The sequence below is a fragment of the Apteryx mantelli genome, chromosome 4, assembly GCF_036417845.1.
Source record: "Apteryx mantelli isolate bAptMan1 chromosome 4, bAptMan1.hap1, whole genome shotgun sequence".
NCBI classification, from domain to species: domain Eukaryota; kingdom Metazoa; phylum Chordata; class Aves; order Apterygiformes; family Apterygidae; genus Apteryx; species Apteryx mantelli.
In genome coordinates this window covers 22500965-22522911 of record NC_089981.1, presented here as the reverse complement: position 1 = coordinate 22522911, position 21947 = coordinate 22500965, and the positions used below count along the sequence as shown (strand labels likewise).

The 21947-nt window shown below is 39.0% G+C and overlaps 1 protein-coding gene across 3 annotated transcripts in view; it reads left to right on the top strand.

Moving 5' to 3' along the window:
* CHID1 (chitinase domain containing 1) overlaps nt 1-18188 on the top strand; it is a 127023-nt gene extending 108835 nt beyond the window's left edge. For all 3 annotated transcript variants that reach the window (XM_067295990.1, XM_067295992.1, XM_067295991.1), the window contains 3 exons: nt 12339-12419; nt 15764-15806; nt 17915-18188. In XM_067295990.1, coding sequence (XP_067152091.1) covers nt 12339-12419; nt 15764-15806; nt 17915-18013 — 223 coding nt within the window. In that variant the 3' untranslated portion in view covers nt 18014-18188. The remainder of the gene's footprint in view (nt 1-12338; nt 12420-15763; nt 15807-17914) is intronic.
* Nucleotides 18189-21947: the final 3759 nt, after the last annotated feature.

Genomic DNA, 21947 nt, shown 5'->3' with positions numbered 1-21947 from the left:
TCTGAAGCTTGTCCTAACAAGAGAGTTATTTTCCCACTCCATCTGTATAGTGGAGGCCCCTAGAAAGATTTCAGTTTGATACAGACTTTCCATATTGTAATCTTTGTTTTCATATGCTACAAAAGATCCAGATTACAAATCCTGTACAAAGAGAGAGAAGAACCCCCTGATATGTAGCTTTAGAGAAGCCTAATGAGGCAAGTGATTAAAAAAAGAAGTGAGAAATCCATGATTTTATCTTTCTTCAGAATGGTGGAAGTTCTGCTCAAAAAATGGCATCCTAAAAGAAAGTTTGAAAAAAGAGACTTTGACAAAGTCTTTTTGCTGAATATTCCCCTTAATAATACTTTACCATAATACTTTTGTCACTAGAGTTAGCAAAATCGATATATCTTCCTCCTACTTTTTCCTTACGTCATGCTGAATAGTGATAATGTTCCTTTGATTTTAAAATAAAGTATAAAATTAATATAGTATTTTAATACCTAAGTATAGATGATATGATTTGACATGTGGCATTATAACTGCTACTGAAATGTCAGCTTTTCCCATTTTATTGAAATTGTCTTTTCATGAGTAATATAACAATACATTTTTAAACCAATTTAAAACAATTTGCATGTGTGCAGATGCTAAATATCTCACCAAATAGCGCTTGGTTTTTGACCAGCACTGCAAGGAATAGCTATGTTGTGCTGGTACAGTAGGACACTATTGAACTGGCCCTTTCCTGTGTAGTGTAAACAAGCTATATTGTAGAAATTAGACAATATAGAACAGAGGAATCGACTTGGATGTCAAGAGACAGCGTGCAGTACTCTAATTGTGTTTGTATAAATAATGGTGGTTTTATCAGTAGTTGTGGGGACCAGTGACCCTCTGTGGTGCAATTGCAATGATTTTTAATAATTGATGACAAGGGTTTTCCTATTCCTTTTCTTGGGGCAATTGGTGTGTCCTTAGGTTTTATATTAGGTTTAATATTATCCGTGGTTTGTGTTTTTGATGGTGGGATGGGATGAATTTGGAGGAGAATCAGTTTGCTTACACAGTATGGTGCATTACAGATTTGCAAAATATAATCTGACTATCAGCTTTAAACTCAGCTTTTCAGGTTGTCCTGGACGTATAGCAGAGACAGTTGTAATGGTTGATAAAAACATTTTAAATTAGAAAATAAGAAATATGAGGGAGGACCATCTGCTTCAGATCAGTTTTTAAATTATTAAAGGATTCACATTAGAGTGTTTTACACATCTTCTAATTTTTCTCTTTGCTGCTTAATTCAACTTAAAACTGGGGAGGAACACAGAAGATCCTTGCTTAAATGTGAATGCATAATAAACTTTTATTTGGTGCAGTTTATAACAGAAGTGAGTAGAAAAAAATAATATATTAACCTTAAGGTGACCTTTTTCCTAACTGGGGAGAAAATTATGTTCATCTTTGCCCAGGAGAATGCCTACTTTGTAGTAATTTTCTGATGAATAGCAAAGACAACATCACATTTTTGTTGAAATAGTCAGCTTAGGCAATGCAACATTTGAAAAATTTAGTTTTCAAAATGTGTGTAAAGGTAATCAATACCAAATGAAGATATGCATTTACGGAAGACTTCAAATTGACCGATGTACTGAGTTCATTAACAAAAAAAAAAAATCCCTTACCTGTGGAACCAGCAATTTATCTGATAGTTTAACTAAACTTTGTTCAGTGTGAGTAAATAGACTAATTCTGTGAGCTAGTCCATAAATCTGTGCTTTTATTCATTCAGTTTTCTAGAGTTTTTCTGTTTCTTGGAGGTTGCCTGAATCCTGCTTTTTTTTCTAGCACAGTAAACTATTCTGCCATTAACCTGTTTTCCGCCTGACAGGAAGGTGCCCTTGGCCGGAGCAGACCTAGATAGTGCAGCCCCGACTGTCGAGCAGGCTTTTAAAGACAAAGAACTCATTCTGTCAAGACAGCAAAAGATGCCAAACCAAATCCTGTACCCAGACCCGACATGCTGTAAATAGTGACCTGTCATGTGTTAGAGTTGATAGATCAAAAAGAAAAAATCTATGACTAACAGAACAAATACAAGGGGAAAGATTGTCTGATATTTTAGATAGAAGTTGAGACTTTGGTTATAGTCAGAACAAGGAAGATTTCTCATAGGAAATACACCAAGTTGATGCATATGACAGAAAACAATTTCATAAACAGCTGTTATCATGAATAATTTGCACTGAAAAAAAATTCATATTTTGTAGCCCCAGGTAAGTGTCTTAAAATAGAAAAAAAAGAATGAAAAAATGAAATCTCTGTAGTCATGAAAGAAAATGGAGCTGCTGAACAGCTGCATGCTGTTAAAGGTGTGCAAACAGATCTGCAAAGCTCTGCCTCAATCTGTTATGTCTCTGTTGTCTGGGAAATATCTGTTGGCTTAGAAGGAAAGATCTTGTTTTCTTTCAGGATATTTTCATATATTCCTTTTACGTATCTGTCAGATTGAATCAAAACCTTAAATATATAAATGTTGACGCTTTTTTTTCCAGCGTGTGTATGATTAATTGTATTCTTTGATCCATATCTAACTGTAACTGTTTTTTGTGAAGGAGAACCATTTTGGTTATATCAAGAAAAGTTAGTCATGCATTTTAGAGTACTTTCGGCTGGATTTATAGTGCCCACAAAGATGAAATCTTTCCTAGAACACTTTGAATTCACCAACTTTACACAGTGTTCAATAAAAAAGAACAAATTAAAACATTTTCTGCATGTTATCTGAAATTGAAAACATTTCAGGTGGCTGATTTAGATGACAGCATTTGCAGAGGGGTGTCAATTATGCTTTAACTGCTTCTGCCTGTCTGCTGCGTTGCATCATAGGAGATGCAGATCTACAAAGGCCTAAAAGAAAGAATTTTATCTCCCGTGATTTCTGTGACTGAGCATCCATGAAATATTATGGGAAAAGGAGAATGGATGCATCTAAATCAGCTCCAGCAGATATAGTGCTACCCAAGATGAATTGTTTTGATTGTTTCATTTCATTTTAAATCAGAATTTTCAGCCTTCATTTTGTAAATATATTTGTGTGTTTATATGCATAGATCTAAATATGTGTATTGATATAAAAGTATACTCACTTTTCATATGGTTCAGGATGTAAAAGAAAAGGACCAGAATTTTACAGAATTGCAAAGTGTTTGAGGTTGGAAGGGACTTCTGGAGATCGTCTAGTCCAACACCCCTGCTCAAGCAGTATCAGCTAGAGCCAGGTGCCTAGGACCATGTCCCGTCAGGTTTTGAATATCTCCAAGTGCGGAGACTGCACAACCTCTCTGGGCAACTTGTTCCAGTGTTCACTTACCCTTACAGTAAAACAGTTTTTTTTATGTTTAAACAGAATTTCCTAGTGGACAGAAATTATAATTTTCATTAAAAACAACTATTGTTTTAGTTTTCAAACCTTTGTCCAGGTCTCCAGTGAGCACTGAGATTAAAAGCCAAAGCTGCAGGACGCCCTTCCTTCATAGTCTGCAGATGAGTTGTGAGACGTATGGCAAGTTTTGGGTCAGAACAGTCAACTGTTGATTCACTTCAGTGTTGCATTTTGAGGTCTGTTGTATAGAGACAAATGTGCTGAGTAGCCCAAAGTAATAAAAGCTTCGATCCAGCTGGAACACAGACTTTCTAATAAGAGAAAGAAAGATTAGTCCGAACAAGCCAGTGTTTATCTTCCTTAGCTTAGAAAAAGAAAAGTTGGATTCTAACAGTAGGTCAGGGCCACCTTACGTAATTCTTTTTCTGTCCATAAAAAAGATATTTTCTGTCTTCAATACCATTACTATGCTCTAAAACAGGGCTTTTTCTGTATAAAACCTCTCTGAATTTAAAAGAGCATAACGGGCATCATTAAAATGTAAACCTGTATGTGTGGAAATGCTGTAATGTTTATGCTGTTTGCTGTATCCATAGTAAGACTTTAAAAGTTATTAATGAAGATTGTTTCCTTGAGACAAAGCAAGATGAGTTCTTCATTCAGCCGTACTTTTGAAAAGCCTGGCCTTGCCTTTTGTGTCTCCAGAGTCCTGTAAAATAGGACTGCTTGGCTGCCCCTCCGCAATTAAGTCTGCTGAAGTACTGTTGTTTCTCAGTTGCTGTGAGAATGCTGAACAAGGGGCGTTGTCTGCGTCCCCAGAGCAATGAGAGGAACCTTGCTGAGGTTCTCCTGCTCCTCCTCGTTGTGCTGGCGCATCATGGCTTGGCTTGTGCACCATGGCACAAGCTAGTTGCTTGTCGTGGGTTGGTGGGGAAGGTTGGCAATAAGTAGAACTTCACTGAAAAGTGTCATCTGTGAGGACAGTGATGAAGTATTGGGGAGAAATCAATAAGAATGACTTTATGAAACTTAAAAGCAACGCACCCACCGTGGAACTACTCTGTTGGAAGTCTTGAAAATACTGTTATTGCCTTTTAAAAACTGACAGAACAAAGGACTGGGCAACAAGAGAGAGAAGATTAATAGAGAAAGATTATGCTTGTTTATAGATTTTTCTATTCTAGACTGCTGCTTGGATCCTTTAACAGCTTTACCCAAGGCACCACGCAATAATGAAAATGAACAGATTGCTGTCTCTTGCAAACGGTATTCGATTTTAGGTTGTCTTACGTGAAGTAATATGAAGATCTTAACAGAACTATTTCTGAATAACGTGTTATGCAGTCTGAATAAATAAGGTTTCTAGAATGTGCTTTCCACTGCAGTCATGCATAAATCCTTGGGGTAGAAACTGATTTAATGTTAGTTAGTATTTCTACTTGCATTTCTTTATTGCATTCTTTTGTTCCTCCAGAAAATACATACTAGCTGTCTTTTTCTTAGATAATCTATCTTTTTGCTTTTGAAAGAACTTTTGAAATTTGTGTTAATAAAGTCCAGATTCTTCAATGCCTAAGAAAGGGATAGAATGGGATACAACTTCACCACCTTTTAAAGTTTGTATTTTATAGTTATATATTGTAAATATGATGCTACTAAACATTGAATACTGAGAGGAGATGAGTAAAAAAGTGCCGAAATGACTGTAGTGGGACCTTTGTGGTGAAAACTTGCTTCACTGTTCTATTTATTATTGAACCTTATTATTCAACTCTGTGTGTGTGTGTGTGTGTGTGTGTGTGTGTGTGTGTGTTTATACCTATGTGTTTGTGTGTGTGTGTATATATATATTTATATGCACTATATATAGTATTATACTATTCCTGACTGTACAGCTAGTCTTTTCATAAATTTTTGCATGTTCACAAAACTATTTTGAAGGCTAATATCTAAAGATAGTTAAATTGTAAGACTTCTCTACCTTTGGATGCTGCAATTTTAGGGATCAAGTGAGTGGGAACTTAAAATAACTATATATTCTTTTTTATTTATCAAATTTTTGTTCCTTTCATGTTTTCATTTATTACCATTTAAAGGGTTCTTTATCAAAACTGCTAGTTTCATGGTTGAATTTGGTTAATAGCTGGCAGTATATTCAGCAATTTTGCAGGGGCTATTTAGAAGTGATCCTCTAAAAAGAAAACAGAAAAGGATAAAAATATTCTTGAGATTCAAGTGCTAGCTTCAGTGAAACATTGCTGCTGCAGCTGTAAAATGGAATATTTGAATATAAAACTTATTTTTGACAATTTCTTAACTCTGGGAGCCCATCAAACTGTTTTATATCATTTCTTTTGGCCCATGGCCATCTTTCCAGCTCTTCTCTCGCCACCAGTGCAAAAGCACCTTCTAAAAAGAGTGTTCCTCTTACTACTGATTCTGTTTTGCTCTGTTTTAAAACCTTTTCTGTTTAAAGTCTTGAAATGTCTCTAGATTAGATCATTCCATGATATTTTCTCACACCAAAAAGGAAATAGGTTAAGAGAAGCTTGAACAGTTAAAAGATGAAAGTGTGTCATGGTAATTAAAATTAAACGTTAAGTAAAAACTTTTTGACTTATAGGCTATATCCTCTCTGAAAAAAATTTGTTTTGAAGATACATATTTGTCCTTTTGCACAGTGCCCCAATGTACAGAGCAGTGGGGAGGCTGACCCATCCTGCTTGAGAGTTATGGACCAAGCTGAGCAATGTTCTCAGGGGTCCTACAATGAATGTGGTTTTGGAGGTATTTCTATATATAGGTTTTGCATCAGAAATCTGGACTCTTGAGCTTCAGAATACAGCTTTCTACACAGTTTCTCATACTCTTATGAAGAGACACAACACTGAAAAGGAGGAAGATAGACCCTATCTAGTTCAGCCTAAAACTTAACTTTTATTAACGTGCGTAGGCACTGTTGCTGTGAGATGCACTGCTGATATGGTCAGGGTTTAATAACTAAGCTACGGCTAATGTAACTGAAGCTAACTGGAAAGAAAAATGCATGGTACAGATCTTCTCCAGTGCCTCCATGTATGGTCTCGCCCTCACTGGGAATGAGTCTGCACCCGAGGGTAGGGATGGTCTGCTTTTGTCTTTGTGTATGCTTGACTCCTTGCTTTTGAGGCCCTGGTTTAAATTTCTGAAATTCCTGTCAAACTGCTCAACCTAAGGGTTGCAATAACTCAACAACCCTGAAAGCTTGGAGCCAGCACTTGGCATAAGGATTTAGGTGTTATTTATTCCATATAAATATGAGCCTGAGTCTTTGTTTCCCGTTTTATCCCCCCCCCAACCCTTCCACAAGCTAAACAGTCGGGGGTTTTTTTATCCTTTCACTGGGTCATTTAAGTTTGTCGTGCTGGAAGACAGACTCAGTGTGCTGCTGCAGGAGCAAATGAGAGTCTCCAGAAATAGAAGATCCAACATACAGCATCAAAGATCACATAGTTTAAATGCCCAAAAGAGAGCAGAAGGCTGAGTTTTTCGTATATATTTAGGGACCTGTTGCTTCTAGTCAGAGTCTTGCTCATGTGAGCCTAGAGGAGAGAATTTAAAGTGTTAGAAAAAAGCATGAAATTGGGATGTATGCTCAGTATTGATTTCCTTTTCTCTAAAGCTGTTTTGTGGTACCATTTTGAAGAGTGATTTGGTTCTAGTAAAGCAAAGCACCTGAGGATTAAAAATGTTTACATTAGTAAATAAATCCTGGTTTAAAAATTATATATGAAGTTATATATTTTCCTAGCATGTGTATTTTTGACCCAAAAGATACGATACTAAAGACTTGTTGCTTCGTATTCTTGGTGAAAAAAGCATTACCCATGAAGATAAATATCTTCTTCAGGGGGGTGTATATCGCTGTTTTTTCCCTAAGGCGCCATACCATTTTTCATATTTTGGTGGAAAAGTGCCTTGGAAAAGGAGCACCAGCCATAAACTCTAAGAACCTTTCTCCTGGATCCTTGATTTATTAGTTGAATGTGCTGCAAAGTGCAGTAGGGTGTAGGCACAGCCATATTAGTGCTCTTCATTGGTACCAGCTTTAACAGAGTTGACTTCAGAGGTGCTCCATCATGTGTGTGTTTTGGCTTCCCATTTGTTCCACCTAGGGGAAGGCTTGAAGAGGCTGTGTTTTAGTACTGCCTTGCCCGGTGGCTTTGTAACCAGTGGAGTCATGTAAGAATAATAGGCTGTGCCTGTGGACCAAGAAATGTCCTTTTTGGCAGAGCCACAGCTGTAAATTGCAGTAAAGCGCTGCAGATTTTGAGTTGTGGATAAAAAGGGGCAGGCAGACTTACGGTCACATTTCCAGACACGTTCACATTATGTAGCCACGCTTTTAGGAGGCTGTAACTTTTAAACTTTCAAAGCCAGTTGTCAGAACTGAACTGGTATTGTAAGTGTTTAGCTATTTCAGAAGGAAAGTTTGGGGGGAAAATGTGTTGCTTTGATTAAGTTAAACCCAGACCTATTTAGCTGAGACAGGATGGTGGTTATGTGTTTTAGAAGAGTATTTTGAGATTTGCAAGGTGAACGTGCAGGTGGCGTGTGCCATTCGTTCCTCTTCCTGATAATCCATGTACTTTTATCACTCCTATGGGCTGCGCTTGGAGGTTCGTTAGGGGCTAGCACCAACGCTCTCCGGATACTCCATCAGCGCTGACCTTGCTTCAGGCCAGGCCTGGAGAAGCTAGGCATGACTTGCTCTGCAAATGGCCACAACTTCCCAGGGCATATGTAGTGCAAGACAGTGAAGCTGAGCTTTTTCAGTGTTTCAGTGTTTACCATGCTGAGGCAGCTTGGTAAAAGAAGAAACCTAGTAAAAGCTGATGGATGAGGAAGCAAATAAATTAGAGTCTAGATAGGAACATAAAAGCAGCTGAGAACTGGGACAGTGGCAGTAGAGAGAGACAGGGAGGAATTAGATAAGACGAAAGAAGAGAGAAAAAGCAATAAATACAAGCAGAAAGGAGAAGAATGAGGTGAGAGGTGGAAAGAAGAGGGAGGGCTGGGTGCAATGAGATTGATTATCTCTGCCCGTCCCTTTCCCTCCTTGGGAAGCTGGAATTGAATCTGTATGCCTGCATCCCAGGCATACAGGCGTGATGGCCCACGCTCGTACGGTTCGGTGTGAAGGAAATTTGCTCTTTTCAATCTGCCTTTTCTTTTTTAATAAAATAATGACGTATTTCAAGCACTTGTTAAGTCAAGAACTGCCTCAGTTAGGAAATAATATGTTAAGAGTGCCTGGGCAGCATTAGTCTGAGTCAGGCAAGTGTGCTGTGCTACAGGCGCTACAGTTTTATACAGGAACCCTTCCTCTTACAGTGCACCTTCTGGGAGAGCCCAGAGATGACAGGAGATGTGGTGTATCTGAGAGATGTTGTCTATAAAGCCCCTGTTTGTCTTACTGCAAGAAAATGAGCTGTGACTATGGCATAGGGCTGCGGGAAAGGGACAGCTTATTCCCAGGTTAGGGCAATAGAAAGCCTTCATGACCGCTCTGGTGTGTTGCTGCACAGGCGGCTTTTCCAGACTTTTCACAGCAGCCTTGTCATCTGATTGAAAGGTCTGAAGCCTGATTTGCAGCAGTAAGTGGGAGCTCACTGTTTTAAACATAGTAACTTTGAATTTTTATTGTGCTTTATAGAGACAATGTAAAAAGTTAACATGTTTCAATCAGACCACCCAAGATAAGTGGGTAATAGTGACAATTTTGGCCCTAATATTTCTTTCTTTTTTCCACAACACAAGGTTGTATCATCACCATAGATGTGATTTGAAGATGAACTTGTTGCATACTATGGTGGTAAATGTTCATAGGCAGGAGAAAGGGAAGTAAATTCTCTGTGCAGGGTCTGGATGGGATCTCATTAAATAGTGTGCATGCCTGAACAACTTTAAAATAAGTTGTACATGCATTCCATCTTCCAGTTGTACAGTTCACCTTACATATAATAGGCTATAAAAATTGCTGCAAGTTACATTTGTTGTTTAAAAAATTGTTCATGCATATGCTGAACGTTCTTTAAATTGGTTGGGATTTTTAGCAAGAGAAGTTAGTATTTCCCATTCGAAAGTCATGTGTACAGGAAGAAAACTATGTGCCAGGATGGCTTGGCTGATAACACTTGTCTTCGGGCTGTAACCTCTTGGTCCTACATTCCACATGAGGGCTGTCTCTTGTCATTACTGATTCTGGAATGGGGCAAGTGTTAACAGTAATCCCTGAATTTTAAATATGCAAAACTGGATCACTTCACATATTTGTCCAGCAGGGCAACTTAAGATTTTGTATTTCTTAAGAAGGGAGGGAAAGGTCCTAAGGTTTAACTGCATTATTTGAAAAGTTGTATTCTTCCAGGGTGTGGGTGTATTGAGGAACTGTGCAATAGCTGCTGCCATATGTTTGCTTATGTAGATGCTAAAATAGCATGTCTGCTTTGGGTAATGAGGTACTTTATTTGGCTTAAATATGGAATGAAAATCTTTTCTAAAGTTTCTTACAGTGGGTTGACTATTTATCAACATATGACTGAGCAAGCCATAGCAAAAGAAAGAAAATATTCCCTCCCATACTGAACACTGTATTTGCATTAAGAATAATATGGAAGGAGAGAATAAATCTTTACAAGCTCAGAAATATGAACTGATTCCCTTTTTTTGAAAGTATATAGTGAGGTGGAATTTCAGCACTGACAGGGTCAAGATAATGGTTGAAGGAAATCACAGAATCACTGAGGTTGGAAGGGACCTCTGGAGATCATCTAGTCCAACCTCCCTGCTCAAGCAGGGTCACCTAGAGCACATTGCACAGGATTGCATCCAGGTGCGTTTTGAATATCTTCAGAGAAGGAGACTCCACAACCTCTCTGGGCAACCTGTTCCAGTGCTCTGTCACCCTCACAGTGAAAAAGTGTTTCCTCATGTTCAGATGGAACTGTCTGTGTTTCAGTTTGTGCCCATTGCCTCGTGTCCTGTCACTAGGAACCACTGAGAAGAGTCTGGTCCCATCCTCTCGACACCCTCCCTTCAGATACTTGTACACATTGATAAGATCTCCTCTCAGCCTTCTCCAAGCTAAACAGGCCCAGCTCTCTCAGTCTTTCCTCATAAGAGAGATGCTCCAGTCCCCTAATCATCTTTGTAGCCCTTCGCTGGACTTGCTCAAGTAGTGCCACATCCCTCTTGTACTGGGGAGCCCAGAACTGGACGCAGTACTCCAGATGTGGCCTCAGCAGGGCTGAGTAGAGGGGGAGAATCACCTCCCTCGACCTGCTGGCAACACTCTTCCTGATGCAGCCCAGGATACCATTGGCCTTCTTGGCCACAAGGGCACATTGCTGCCTCATGGTCAACTTGGTGTCCCCCAGCACTCCCAGGTCCTTCTCGGCAGAGCTGCTTTCCAGCAGGTCAACCCCCAGCCTGTACTGGTGCATGGGGTTATTCCTCCCCAGGTGCAGGACCCTGCACTTCCCTTTGTTGAACTTCAGGAGGTTCCTCTCTGCCCACCTCTCCAGCCTGTCCAAGTCTCTTTGAATGGCAGCACAGCCCTCTGGTGTATCAGCCACTCCTCCCAGTTTTGTATCATCAGCAAACTTGCTGAGGGTGCACTCTGTGCCTTCATCCAGGTCATTGATGAAGAAGTTGAACAAGACTGGACCCAGTACTGACCCCTGGGGGACACCGCTAGCTACAGGCCTCCAACTAGACTCTGTGCCACTGATCACAACTCTCTGAGCTCTGCCATTCAGCCAGTTCTCAATCCACCTCACTGTCCACTCATCCAGCCCACACTTCCTGAGCTTGTCTATGAGGATGTTATGGGAGACAGTGTCAAAATCGGTTATAACATCTTTTACTTAGGAAATGGAAATTTTTTATTTAAAAGTAAGATTTGAAGCCTAATTTCTCCTTGTGAATCCTGTCATGAGCAGATAAAGTATGGCAATAAGGAGACGTATTATGGAAGAGATGGTTTTAATTGATCTTGCAGAAATAGAAAAATAGTCTTAATGGTACCTTACAACCAACTTGTTTGCTTGTGATATCTTTACGTAATTTCCATAAAGATGAAGTACTGCTAATGGGAATTTGGATTCAAATTCCTGTTACGGTCCCCAAGGGAAAAAAGAAACCAGTGCTTCTTGGGCAGTGGCCAGATAACCCCCCTAATGTTTAGTCAGGAAAAATGTCAGCAGAGCTAAATTCAGCCTTCTTGGTGGCCACAGATGCAGATGTAGAAGATCCCTATGCAGAAGAGAGAGAGGAGCACATGACAGAGACTATTGCTATGATGCTCATGTGGCCTCCGTCATTGGCAGGAGCTTGGGCAGTAGTAGTAGCCATTGGCACTTTCAAAGTGTCCATGCAAGAAATTAATGCCAAGAAGCTAGTGGTGGTGAAAATACATATGCAAGGTTATTTGGCAGTAACTTTTCATTGTAGGCAATTCTCATACTTTTTTAGTTAGTTCTGAGAAGATTTATTGAGCCCCTTTTATAAAGGAGCTTTTCTCATCACATAATAGTGGCTTATAATTTAGAATTGCATTGACTGACCTTAGAGGACCTAATTAGGTACTACCTAGAAATGACTTCAGTTCCTGTGTTTTGGCATATAAGAATCAAACTGCAGAAATATTGAAGCACTGTAATCATGTGTCTTTATAGATCTTGTCAACTGATGAATGTTAATTCATTCTTTGCTTCAGAAAAAGTCTGAAAATGCAAACATGGCAAAATATAAAAGTGTCTGAGAAAATTATTTGTACTTAATATATTAAATTGTTGGCTAGAGGATATTTTTGATAAGATGTTCAACATCTAAACACGGTAAAATTGCTTTTTCAGAAATCTTTGTTATTTAATTTTGTAACTGCTTTTAGCAAAGAAGTTAATTCCATGTCTATGTTTTTAATTTGTAGGTACATTGAAACCTTGAAGGAACACAAACCAAAAATTATCTGGGATGAGCAAATTGCTGAACACTACTTTGAATACAAAAAGTGAGTTACAGTTACTTACCTACTGTTCTGCAAATATTCTCGGGCATGGTCCAGTACACAATGAATTACCAGTTAACTGTAGTATGCAGCTGAATTCAGCAAATGGAAATTCTGCTGTTTGTGATATGTGTGGCAGCACTGAGTTGTAGCGCAAGAGTGCTTCAAGAGAGAGAAGTAAATGGGAGCAGACAATCTAAAACAAGCTTTAGAATAGAAATCCAGAGAGTCATGGCTTAAGAAGCTATCCAGCTGGGTTATCTGCTGAGTGCCAGTTGCTGAGAACATGTGCGATCAGTACTGCGAGCTGGTAGGTGGTTACCAGTAACCCAGCCAAAAGTAGTTCTGAGAAAAGGTTGTGCAATAAGAGCCTGGTTTTATAAGTCCTAGTGATGAGATTGGCCAAGCAACAAACTTGTGCCAAGTCAAATGGGCTATAGAGAAGGGTAATGGGAATAATATCAAGGGACTTTCAGATGGAGTAGTTAAAAAGACTGGGAATGTTTTCTTTAGAAAGAGCCTGAAGAGAAAAAGTAGTAGCTTTCTTTGTCCCGTCTTTCTCATAATGAAATGACAAGAGGATTCCTGATGCTAGGAAAATTAAGTAAACAGCAGACGCTTATCAAGCTTCTATGATAATTCACTATTTTTATATACCCTCTCTTTTTGGTAAAGTTATATAAACAAAATCTTATCAAGTCTACAAAATTTTATCTTGTGTATTATGCAGTGTATTGGTAATGTAAAGAAGACACACTGCTGAAAATAAAACACGTTTTATGAGGCTTTAAAAAAAAACATCAATATGACTACATTGCTTTTTTCCTAAATACCTTCTTGATTTAAATATTTTTAAAATTAAAAAAAAACCCTAAAACTTGTACTACCTTTATATCTTAAATTTAATTTTCCAAGGTTCTCTCAACCTGCAGTTTTCTCCTGGCTTTTAGACTTCTCAGCTGTATGTATTCTTTATCAGGAAAAAATATTTACCTATTGGTTGGCAGTATTTGTTTTTTTTCTTCTGTAATTGCATAGGAGGGCTGGAGTCTGTGTTCTTTCATTTTGAGTTCTTTGGTATCCTGTTTTGAAATTATTTTGTCTGTGTCAAACAATTATAAGGTCTTTTGTGTTAACTAAAAAGGAATAAATCAGAAGTGTTGTTTCACTGATCTTCAATGCAAAAGCTAACTGGAGGCACAGTGATCACTGAATGAAAGCTTGCGCTCAGAGAAGTAAATCTGCGGGCTCTGTTTGAATGGCAAGTGTCTGGGGTTCACTTAAACACATTTCCTAAATGTTTCCTTGCAAACTGAACGTGCGGGAAAGGGAAAACCGGTCAGTACTACACCGTTTGCCTTTGAAAGGCAATCTTTGGAAATTCTTATTTGTGGGCTTTCTGGAAGAAGTTTTGGTGCATAAAATACGCTGGATCTGAAAATCACTCTAAACGTCACTTGCCAGTTGTGCCTGGCAGGCAGCCGCGCGGCTCAGTGTGTCTGCAGCGGCTCAGCCAACTCAGAGAGGGGTACGGAAGGGAGCTCTTGTCCAGTCGCCATTTTTGTGTTACAACCGTTTGGTTACATTGAATGTTAATGGCAGCCAGGCTTGAAATATGTTTCACTAGCGAAGCATCTCACCTGGAAATCTTGCATGTCTGCAGTTGCTAAGAAATCAAATCGTGAATCTTTAAGCAAAGCACAGCTAATGATTTTCATGTAGCAGCCAAAGAGCCAAAGGTTGCCATTATAGATAGCTACAGAAAGCTGTTGCTTCCGAGTGCTTGTCCCTGTGCACTTTCCACTTAGCAGTATGCACTTACTTGAGTCAGGAGATTTTACCAGCAGCATCTGCTTGGTCAGTCCATGCACTCTGCGTGTCCTCCTGCCCTAACTGGTAAAGTGGTGCTGTGGGACCATGTGTTTCTCGAGTCCTTCTCCTTGCTAGTGGTTGAAAATACAGCAACAGTATCCATGCTTAGTGTAGCTTGTCTTCTCTTTGCATTGTGTACCAGTAGCATTTAGTTTAACATAGAAGATGTTAATTGCTGGAATTTGGGAAAATCTTTGCCAGTTTGCACCTGACATCCAAACGTTTTCATCTTTTTGAAATGTGCATTTAGTAGGTGCAACTGTCTTCTGTTGTCTGAGAGTTTTATAATAATGTTGCATCATGTCACAACAGGCTATCTCAGTGCGTTTAGTTACATCTAATATCAAACCATCTCTATCACAAGAGCCCCTTTTTGAGTTTGCATCCTCTTGGAGCATCTATTTTAGCTATCATCCTTTTCACTTCTCTTAAAAGTTGTCCTCCTTAATGCCAACTAGCATGGAATAATTGAATTTCTCTTGTTTAACTCTGCCTGTATTGTATTTTGTTATGACCAGTTCTTTCTTGGATGAAATATTATGCCTGGAGAAGTTTGGGATTTCATTTTAATCATGAAAGTTACCTTTTCAAACTTTGTGTTAGTTATTAAGAAGCTGTGTTCTGCTCTTTAGATGTTTTGAAAGGCCTTATCCTGAAGCCTTTCAAGGAGTCCCTTAGATAACCTTTTTTTGTTTTTTTTTTCTTTTTCTGTTGCTGTGGCTTGAATATGGCATGATGCAATTTCTGTGCAAAGACTCCTCAAAACAGGTCTCTGACTGTACAGAGTCTTCTTTTGAACTTTCTAACACTAGTCCTGCTAGCTTTGTCAAAGCTCACTGAAGTTGGGAGAAGTTGTCCTGGGAACCTTTCTGACAAATATTCCTGGAACTGATAACTGCAGGACAGTGACAGGGTTGCATACTTGACTTCCCAGACACCTCGCTCAGGCATACCTTCCCCTACCTGCCTTCCTTTTCCTTCCACTTTGGATTCGTGTGCTGTGATGTCTTTGTATCTTCAGCAGAGCAGGGACAGGAGTAGAAGTTTTTATCTGCAGTAGAAAAGGAAGAGATGTAGAAAAAATTTTGGCCCCACTCTCTGTAACTAAAGTAGCTAGAGTGCAAATATGGACCAAATGGACATTGATGGTGAAGTGTCTGGTTTCAGAGACAGAGTCCCTCAGCCTCCAGTGCAGAATGGCCACTAGATAGGAAATCTCAAATATACCAGTTACCAAATGGCAAGTAGTCTCTGCCTTTGATATGGGCATATTAAGTCCCATGTGCTGAACATACCGATGCATCTTAATAGTAGTAGCTTCTTCAGAATAAAATCAATAGTTTTCTCTAGCACTATCTACCTTTGTTTCCTTTTTATGGGAAGGAATGAAACTGTCTTTGAATTCTAACCTCAGCTAAAAATCCTATGAGAATCTACCATACCTGCTGTGACTATTTCATTTTTGTGCTTTGCAGAAATAAAGGAGGAAAACATGCCATCTTCTATCCAACATTGAAGGTAGGTGCCCCTTTTTCTGGTCGGAGGGTAGGAAAAAGAAAGAGGTGTTTCCTTGACGTGTTGGATTATTGAGACACTTTACAAAATGCTGAACGGGGGCTTAGGCTTTTGTGAAAGAAGTTCACCCTGACATACTTGCTATGATTCAAGGCTTCATCTGCTTGCCTGTACAACAAGCTTAGTTTTTCCATCTAATGCATAACTGGGTTTGGGGGATCTTTGAAGATTAGCCATGTCTAGAGATAAGACGCATAAGGGTGAACCAGTGCCCTGAGAGGATCCATTCGAGTGCACAGTTCATGTGTGTGCAGACATGCTGAGACATGGAAGAAAATGTCCCTCTGATCACGTTGACTGGAAGCTTGAGGGAGTTTTTGCCTTCCTCTGGAGCAGAGTCCTTTGTCACACTGTTGCCCTGCATCACCCTGCTTTTTTCAGTTCTTTCTCCCTGGAACATATTTTAGGGTTTTGAAAACTGAAATGTTTGGCCTTATTGTAACCCTTTGGCGGGGCATGTGATTTCTGTCCATACAATGATCTGCAATATGCCAGTATATTTGATACAATGGTTACTTTCATCCTTCCTAGGAAGCTGTCTTAAATTTTCTTGTATTAACCTAAATGCAGTATCTTAAGCCTCTGCTGACTTTTAATATTGGAAGGAAATTACTTCTGTAATGAAAGTATATCATGTTTAGAGAGAACAGAGACATTTTATATGGTTAAACCAGTGTGAAATTATCAAAAGCTCCCTTTTTCTAAATGCACATATTCCCCTAAGTTCCATTAGGATGAAGATACTTCCGTCATTAATCTAATACTAGTGGAAGTATTAACACATATGGGATATTAATTACCATGTCTAACTATGCTCTTGCTAGCACCAGTCCTAGAGTGTTGGAAAGTCTCATTGCAAACCTCCCAGAGAAGAGAGAAATTATTCTGAATATTGCTGTGCTACATTCTCTCTGGTCATGTGGAATGATTTCACCAGGCTATTGTCAGTACTAGCTGGGTTAATTAAGTTTATTAATTAATTAAGGAACATGCGTTCCTTAACATTTTCTTAAATTAAGTCTTCTCCTAATAATAACAGATACTCAACTGTGGTGTTTGGTAAATTTTATAAATAGAGAAACAGAATTTCTTTCCAATTTCGACAAGTTTGAAATGAAATATTTTACAAGATTTGTATGCGGGGGCAAAACAAATTGTTCACATAAATTTGGTCAATGGAACACTAAATATTGTTTTATTTCCCCCTCACAAGTGTGTTTCTCCCCCTTTTTAATGCTGTCATCAATGGTAGGTTGTCTGCTCCGAACCGACTTGTTCAGGGTTAGTTAAAAGCGGTCGTGAACTGCAGTCCCAGCAGATCTGTTAATGACATCTTGATACTTAGTTCAGTTTCCTGTGGAAATGAGCTTTAAGCGCATCCTTGTGGTGTGAGCAGTTCAGGCGTTGCAGTGCTGCCCTTCAAAGTATGAAAACGTGAAAGTTAAAGGTTCAAAAAATTATTTTGATTGTCTGAACTGAGAGAAGTGCAGAATATAAATTGTAACATTATTTCCGTTATAAACATCTAAATCAATGCCTGTAGCACAGATAAGGATATTTTTCAATGTAAATCTCCCAGAATCTCTTTAAAATGAAATTCTGACATGGAAAATTACGACTCTGTCCTGGGAGAAGGCAAGGGTAAGAGACCTTGATGGTATTTGACAAGTTGTTCTAATTGTCTTCAGTGATAAAGTTTTATTTTACCCTTGGAAACTTTTGTGAAGAGTTAGAATTTCCGTACATTGCAAAATGGTAGCCTAAATTGGAATAGTCCTTTGTATAGTTCATAAATCTGATTTATTTCTGTGGTGTTTTGTCTGTTTAGGTAGCTATCGTGTATTAGGTCATTGAATTAACTGGTACAATTACTGTCTCTCACTGAATGCTTGGTAACCAGAGAATATTTGAAATACAGATGTTAGGCTTTTCAGCATCTGGTTCAAGGATAGTTAGTTTTTAAAAGCCTGATAATGGCGTGAAGAAATGGCAGCAGGGAATGTCTAATGCCTCTGAGTAAAAGCTGATTGCTTTGTGTGTCTTTGTCTTAGTCCATCCAATTGCGTTTAGAGCTTGCAAAAGAATTGGGCACTGGAATATCCATCTGGGAGCTGGGACAAGGCCTGGATTATTTTTATGACCTGCTTTAAAATAGGAGACGATCTGCAAAAGACTTTGTTTGCTTCATTGAGACTCCGCCTTCAATTAATTTGGGTATTCTGGAGAGGTGATTTTTAAAAATAATTTTTGTAATTTATATCATGTGTGTATTAAACTTCAATTTTTTTTCCCCAATAAAGAACCTTTTCTGACTTACTACATAAACATGATTGTTAGTATCTGATAAAATCCAGAGATAAAACACAGAAGTTTCTTTTCAAGTTCCTGAATTCACAGTCATTGAAAATAGAACAGCACAACTGGGATGGCGGTAGAATTCAGAGTATTTTCTGGAATATTTTCTGCAAGAAAACAACACTGAGAAGTTGATATCATCTGATCAAGGTTTAAGACAGGGGCCAATTGAAACAATTCCTGGTAAGTGAACAAATACATCCATCAGGTTATGTCCAGCAAATTAATATATGATGGACCCTCTACATCTTGCTGTCTTTTGTTGTTAATGTAAGTAAGCATAAAATAAGGATGGGGTGAACCAACTGGATATCTTTCCCTCTGGCTGGTAGAGAATCGAACGTTGACAAGCTATGCTGTTAGCTCTGTTCTTCATTTTAATAAATTCCATAAGTAGTTCAAAATCACAATAATTTCAATTCATGACTTGTTTCTTATTCATTTTTGCATCCAGGAGGTACTTCATGATTTCTCTCCTGTGCTTAGCCTGCTTAGTGTCTCCGTTGATAATACTAGTGCATTATGCATTAGCGGTTAGGTTGTGGGAACCATAACTTTCAGCACCAAAGGCTATAATGGAAATGATAAGTATGCACACAGTGATGGATTGCGTGGATAGCCCCAATACTCAGAGCCCCAGAGCTGACTGCCCCTTGGCTTAAGTGGTGCTGTGAATGTGATCAGCATCTGTCCAAGCAAAGCTGTTGTTCCTTTACTGTACACGTTGGCGCTTTAACCTCCACAATACAGAATTTTTATTAACCTAAAGCTCTAACAATCCATCAGTTTAAAAACAAAGCCCCCAAACCGTTCTGAAATTGTCCCTGCTTTTCACTTTGTAAGTTTTGCGTTTGTAGAAATACATGGGCTTCAAGGCAATTTTTTGGAAGGAACTAAGAGGAAGTGCTGGGAATTTGATGAGGGAGTTGCAGGTCACCAGCAGAGATCCAGGCAATAGCTCTGTACACCCTCTGGTGCTCTTCTTGCCACTTACAGTTGTCACAAAGATAACCACACTCCTCTCTTTGCATCCACCCTTCCCAGTAATTAATCTCCGTGGGGGATTTATCTGCCCCTGCTGGTTTCAGCGGAATAAATCCTGCTGTAATCCACCACTGATTAAAGAACTATTGATCTTCACCTCTCTGATTTAGTTCTGGCACCTCTCGACTTCTCACATTGCAAGTATCCAGCAGGGTTTACTAATCAAGCTTTTTTCTTCCATACCATTAGTGCTAAGATAATTTGCTATGTGAATCCTCGTGTTCAATTAACTTGAACTTTCTAGTTCGTTCAAAAGCAATTTAAAGTCACTCGGGCAATGGTATCTAGAATAGCACAAGAATTAAATTCTATTATGCTGTTTTTTTCTACTTTTGGTGGTACTACTGAACCAGAATGTTTCAGAAAAAAATGGTCAGTAAAAAATGGAAGGGGTTGTGATCTGAAATGGCATCCATTTTTATACTATCTAATAACTAGAGATTTCAAAATTGGAGGATTGGGGAAGAAAAGGATGTTTCATTTTAGCTTGTTGTTTCCTCTCTAGAAAAGATGCATGTAATTTATCCCATGTTTTTCATCTTTTTTTATACTCCATGGTGGTTCTCTGTGAAGTTCAAGTGTTATGTTTGTCTTCGAGCTCAGCTATATGTTAGAATGAAGTGTCTTTTCCATCCTTAGAGATGGAGTGGATACCTCTGTGTCAAAAGATCAAACTAACCCTTGCTGTATCATGAAAATTAAATACCAGATGGTGAGTGCGCTGTGAATTTGAGCCGTCCATGGTATACAAGTGCCTGAGGCCAGGGATGCTGCCTTTTATCTGTAAAGGGCCAGACATGTTTGTTACTTTATAAATAATGTTCCAAAAGAAACAAAGTAGGCATAATTCTTTATTGTGAACTCAGTGTTCGAAAAGAAAAGCGAGCACCGGAAGGCATGTGAGCTCCCAGAACGAATGAAGACTGACTTCTAGTGGATTTGTGTCTTGTGTTCATTTAACTTTCCAGTGCGTGGCAGTGTCCGCTGGCCTTTTATTAGATCCCAGAGAAGCCACAAAGTTGTATGCCATCAACGATCCAACAGGAGCACAGGTTTCTTGTGGAATTTGTACCTCGTTGCACGTATGAAAGGATCACGCAGGACAGAGATGCGGGTGCGAAAGTGGAGTCATCAGTGCACCCGTGTTTCTGACCTTCCCTGGGACAAGTAGGGCAGGCTGAGCAAAGGGCAGAAGGTGGGTGGGAGGGCTGCGGTGGCACTGCTTGGAGAACTGTGGCGCTAGGTAGGTGACTTTCATTTCCGTTCTTTTTGAAACAAGGCAAGCATTGTTTTACAATGCAAAGAAACATATTTTTTCCTCATCTGCAAAGCAAAAAATATATATATGTATATGCATGTAAAGTGTTTGTTCTTGCTTAGAAGCAAGTACTCTTTAAATTAAGTACTTGCAGGGCCAAAGATATCGGACATGAAGACTCAAGGGTATGACCGGGGTATGAATATCTAGTGTTCCTATTAATACAGCATATATCTAGTATAGCAAATGGTAAGTGGAAGTGTGTTTATTTCAACAGAGTATTCCATCACTCAGTTTTCTAAGATATGTTTAAGGAAACAAGCTTTGCTCTATCATCTGATTCTATTGCAAGAGCAAATTTCTGTATATTAGTGTGATATGCTCTGAAAATAACATGAAGTTTTGCCTATTTCATGCAGAGCAGAGCTTTCTTACAACAGGCACATGCTCTTGTGTTTCCCCGTGTTTCACTTTTTTGGGTTAGACTCATGCAGAGTCTAACCTTTTTCTTGCCCTAAGCCTTTTTCTGCAGGGCTTTTATTGCATTCATTGAGGAAAAAAAAGATTCTGTTGTAATCAGTCTTTTATATGAAGCTAATATTTTTATTGTCAGTTATTGTTCCACACATCATTTTAACAGTTAGCAAAGCTGGGGCTGTCTTTTATCAAGACAGAAAAGAGTTATCTGAATACTGGGAAAATCACATTGATCGTACACATGGGATAACGGTATCTCGTGTTATCTCCGGAAAGGCGTCTCTTGTGTTAAGTGTATCTGTCTTGAAAACTGGAGCTTGTGTAGAATCTTTGTAATCGCAGTTTTAACAGAGACTTGTGCAAACTAAATTGTTTAGTCTGTGTCATTGTGAGATGCTACTTCATTGCGGAAAATTCCTTCTGTCCCTTACTTTATTGTTCCATTTTGTAGTCGTATGTAGGTCTCAACCTCCAGAATTAATGGCCAGAAGATACATCACTATTTCTTTCTTGGTAGCTTCCAGGTAAGAAAGTTGGGAGTGAGAGAGAAGAGGCAAGGTGGAGGGAAGGATGACAATAGGAAAACAGCTTCTTTACTGCTTTTTAGTTAGAAAAAGTTGCTGATCAAAGGGTAACAATCTAGTGAAGTTTATGGGCTTGGGTGAAAACACGCAATAGCTTTTTCCACTTCTATTACAAGCTACTAGTGGTGATTATTTTTTGCAGGGGGGTGGTGTTTTGTGCATACTTCTCTGCGGAGACTGCAAAGGTAATGGCTCTTCAAAGGAACAGTAATTACAGTCGCTCCTGAATTTGGGAGGTGTCTGGTAAACTTTATTGTTTTGATTAATGCACAGTGCAGCTGTTTGCCTTCAGTTAAACACATGGCAGCACAAAGCAGATGGACTCCGCTTCTGCAGCTTGAAGAGACTCTGAGTAGCTATTTTACT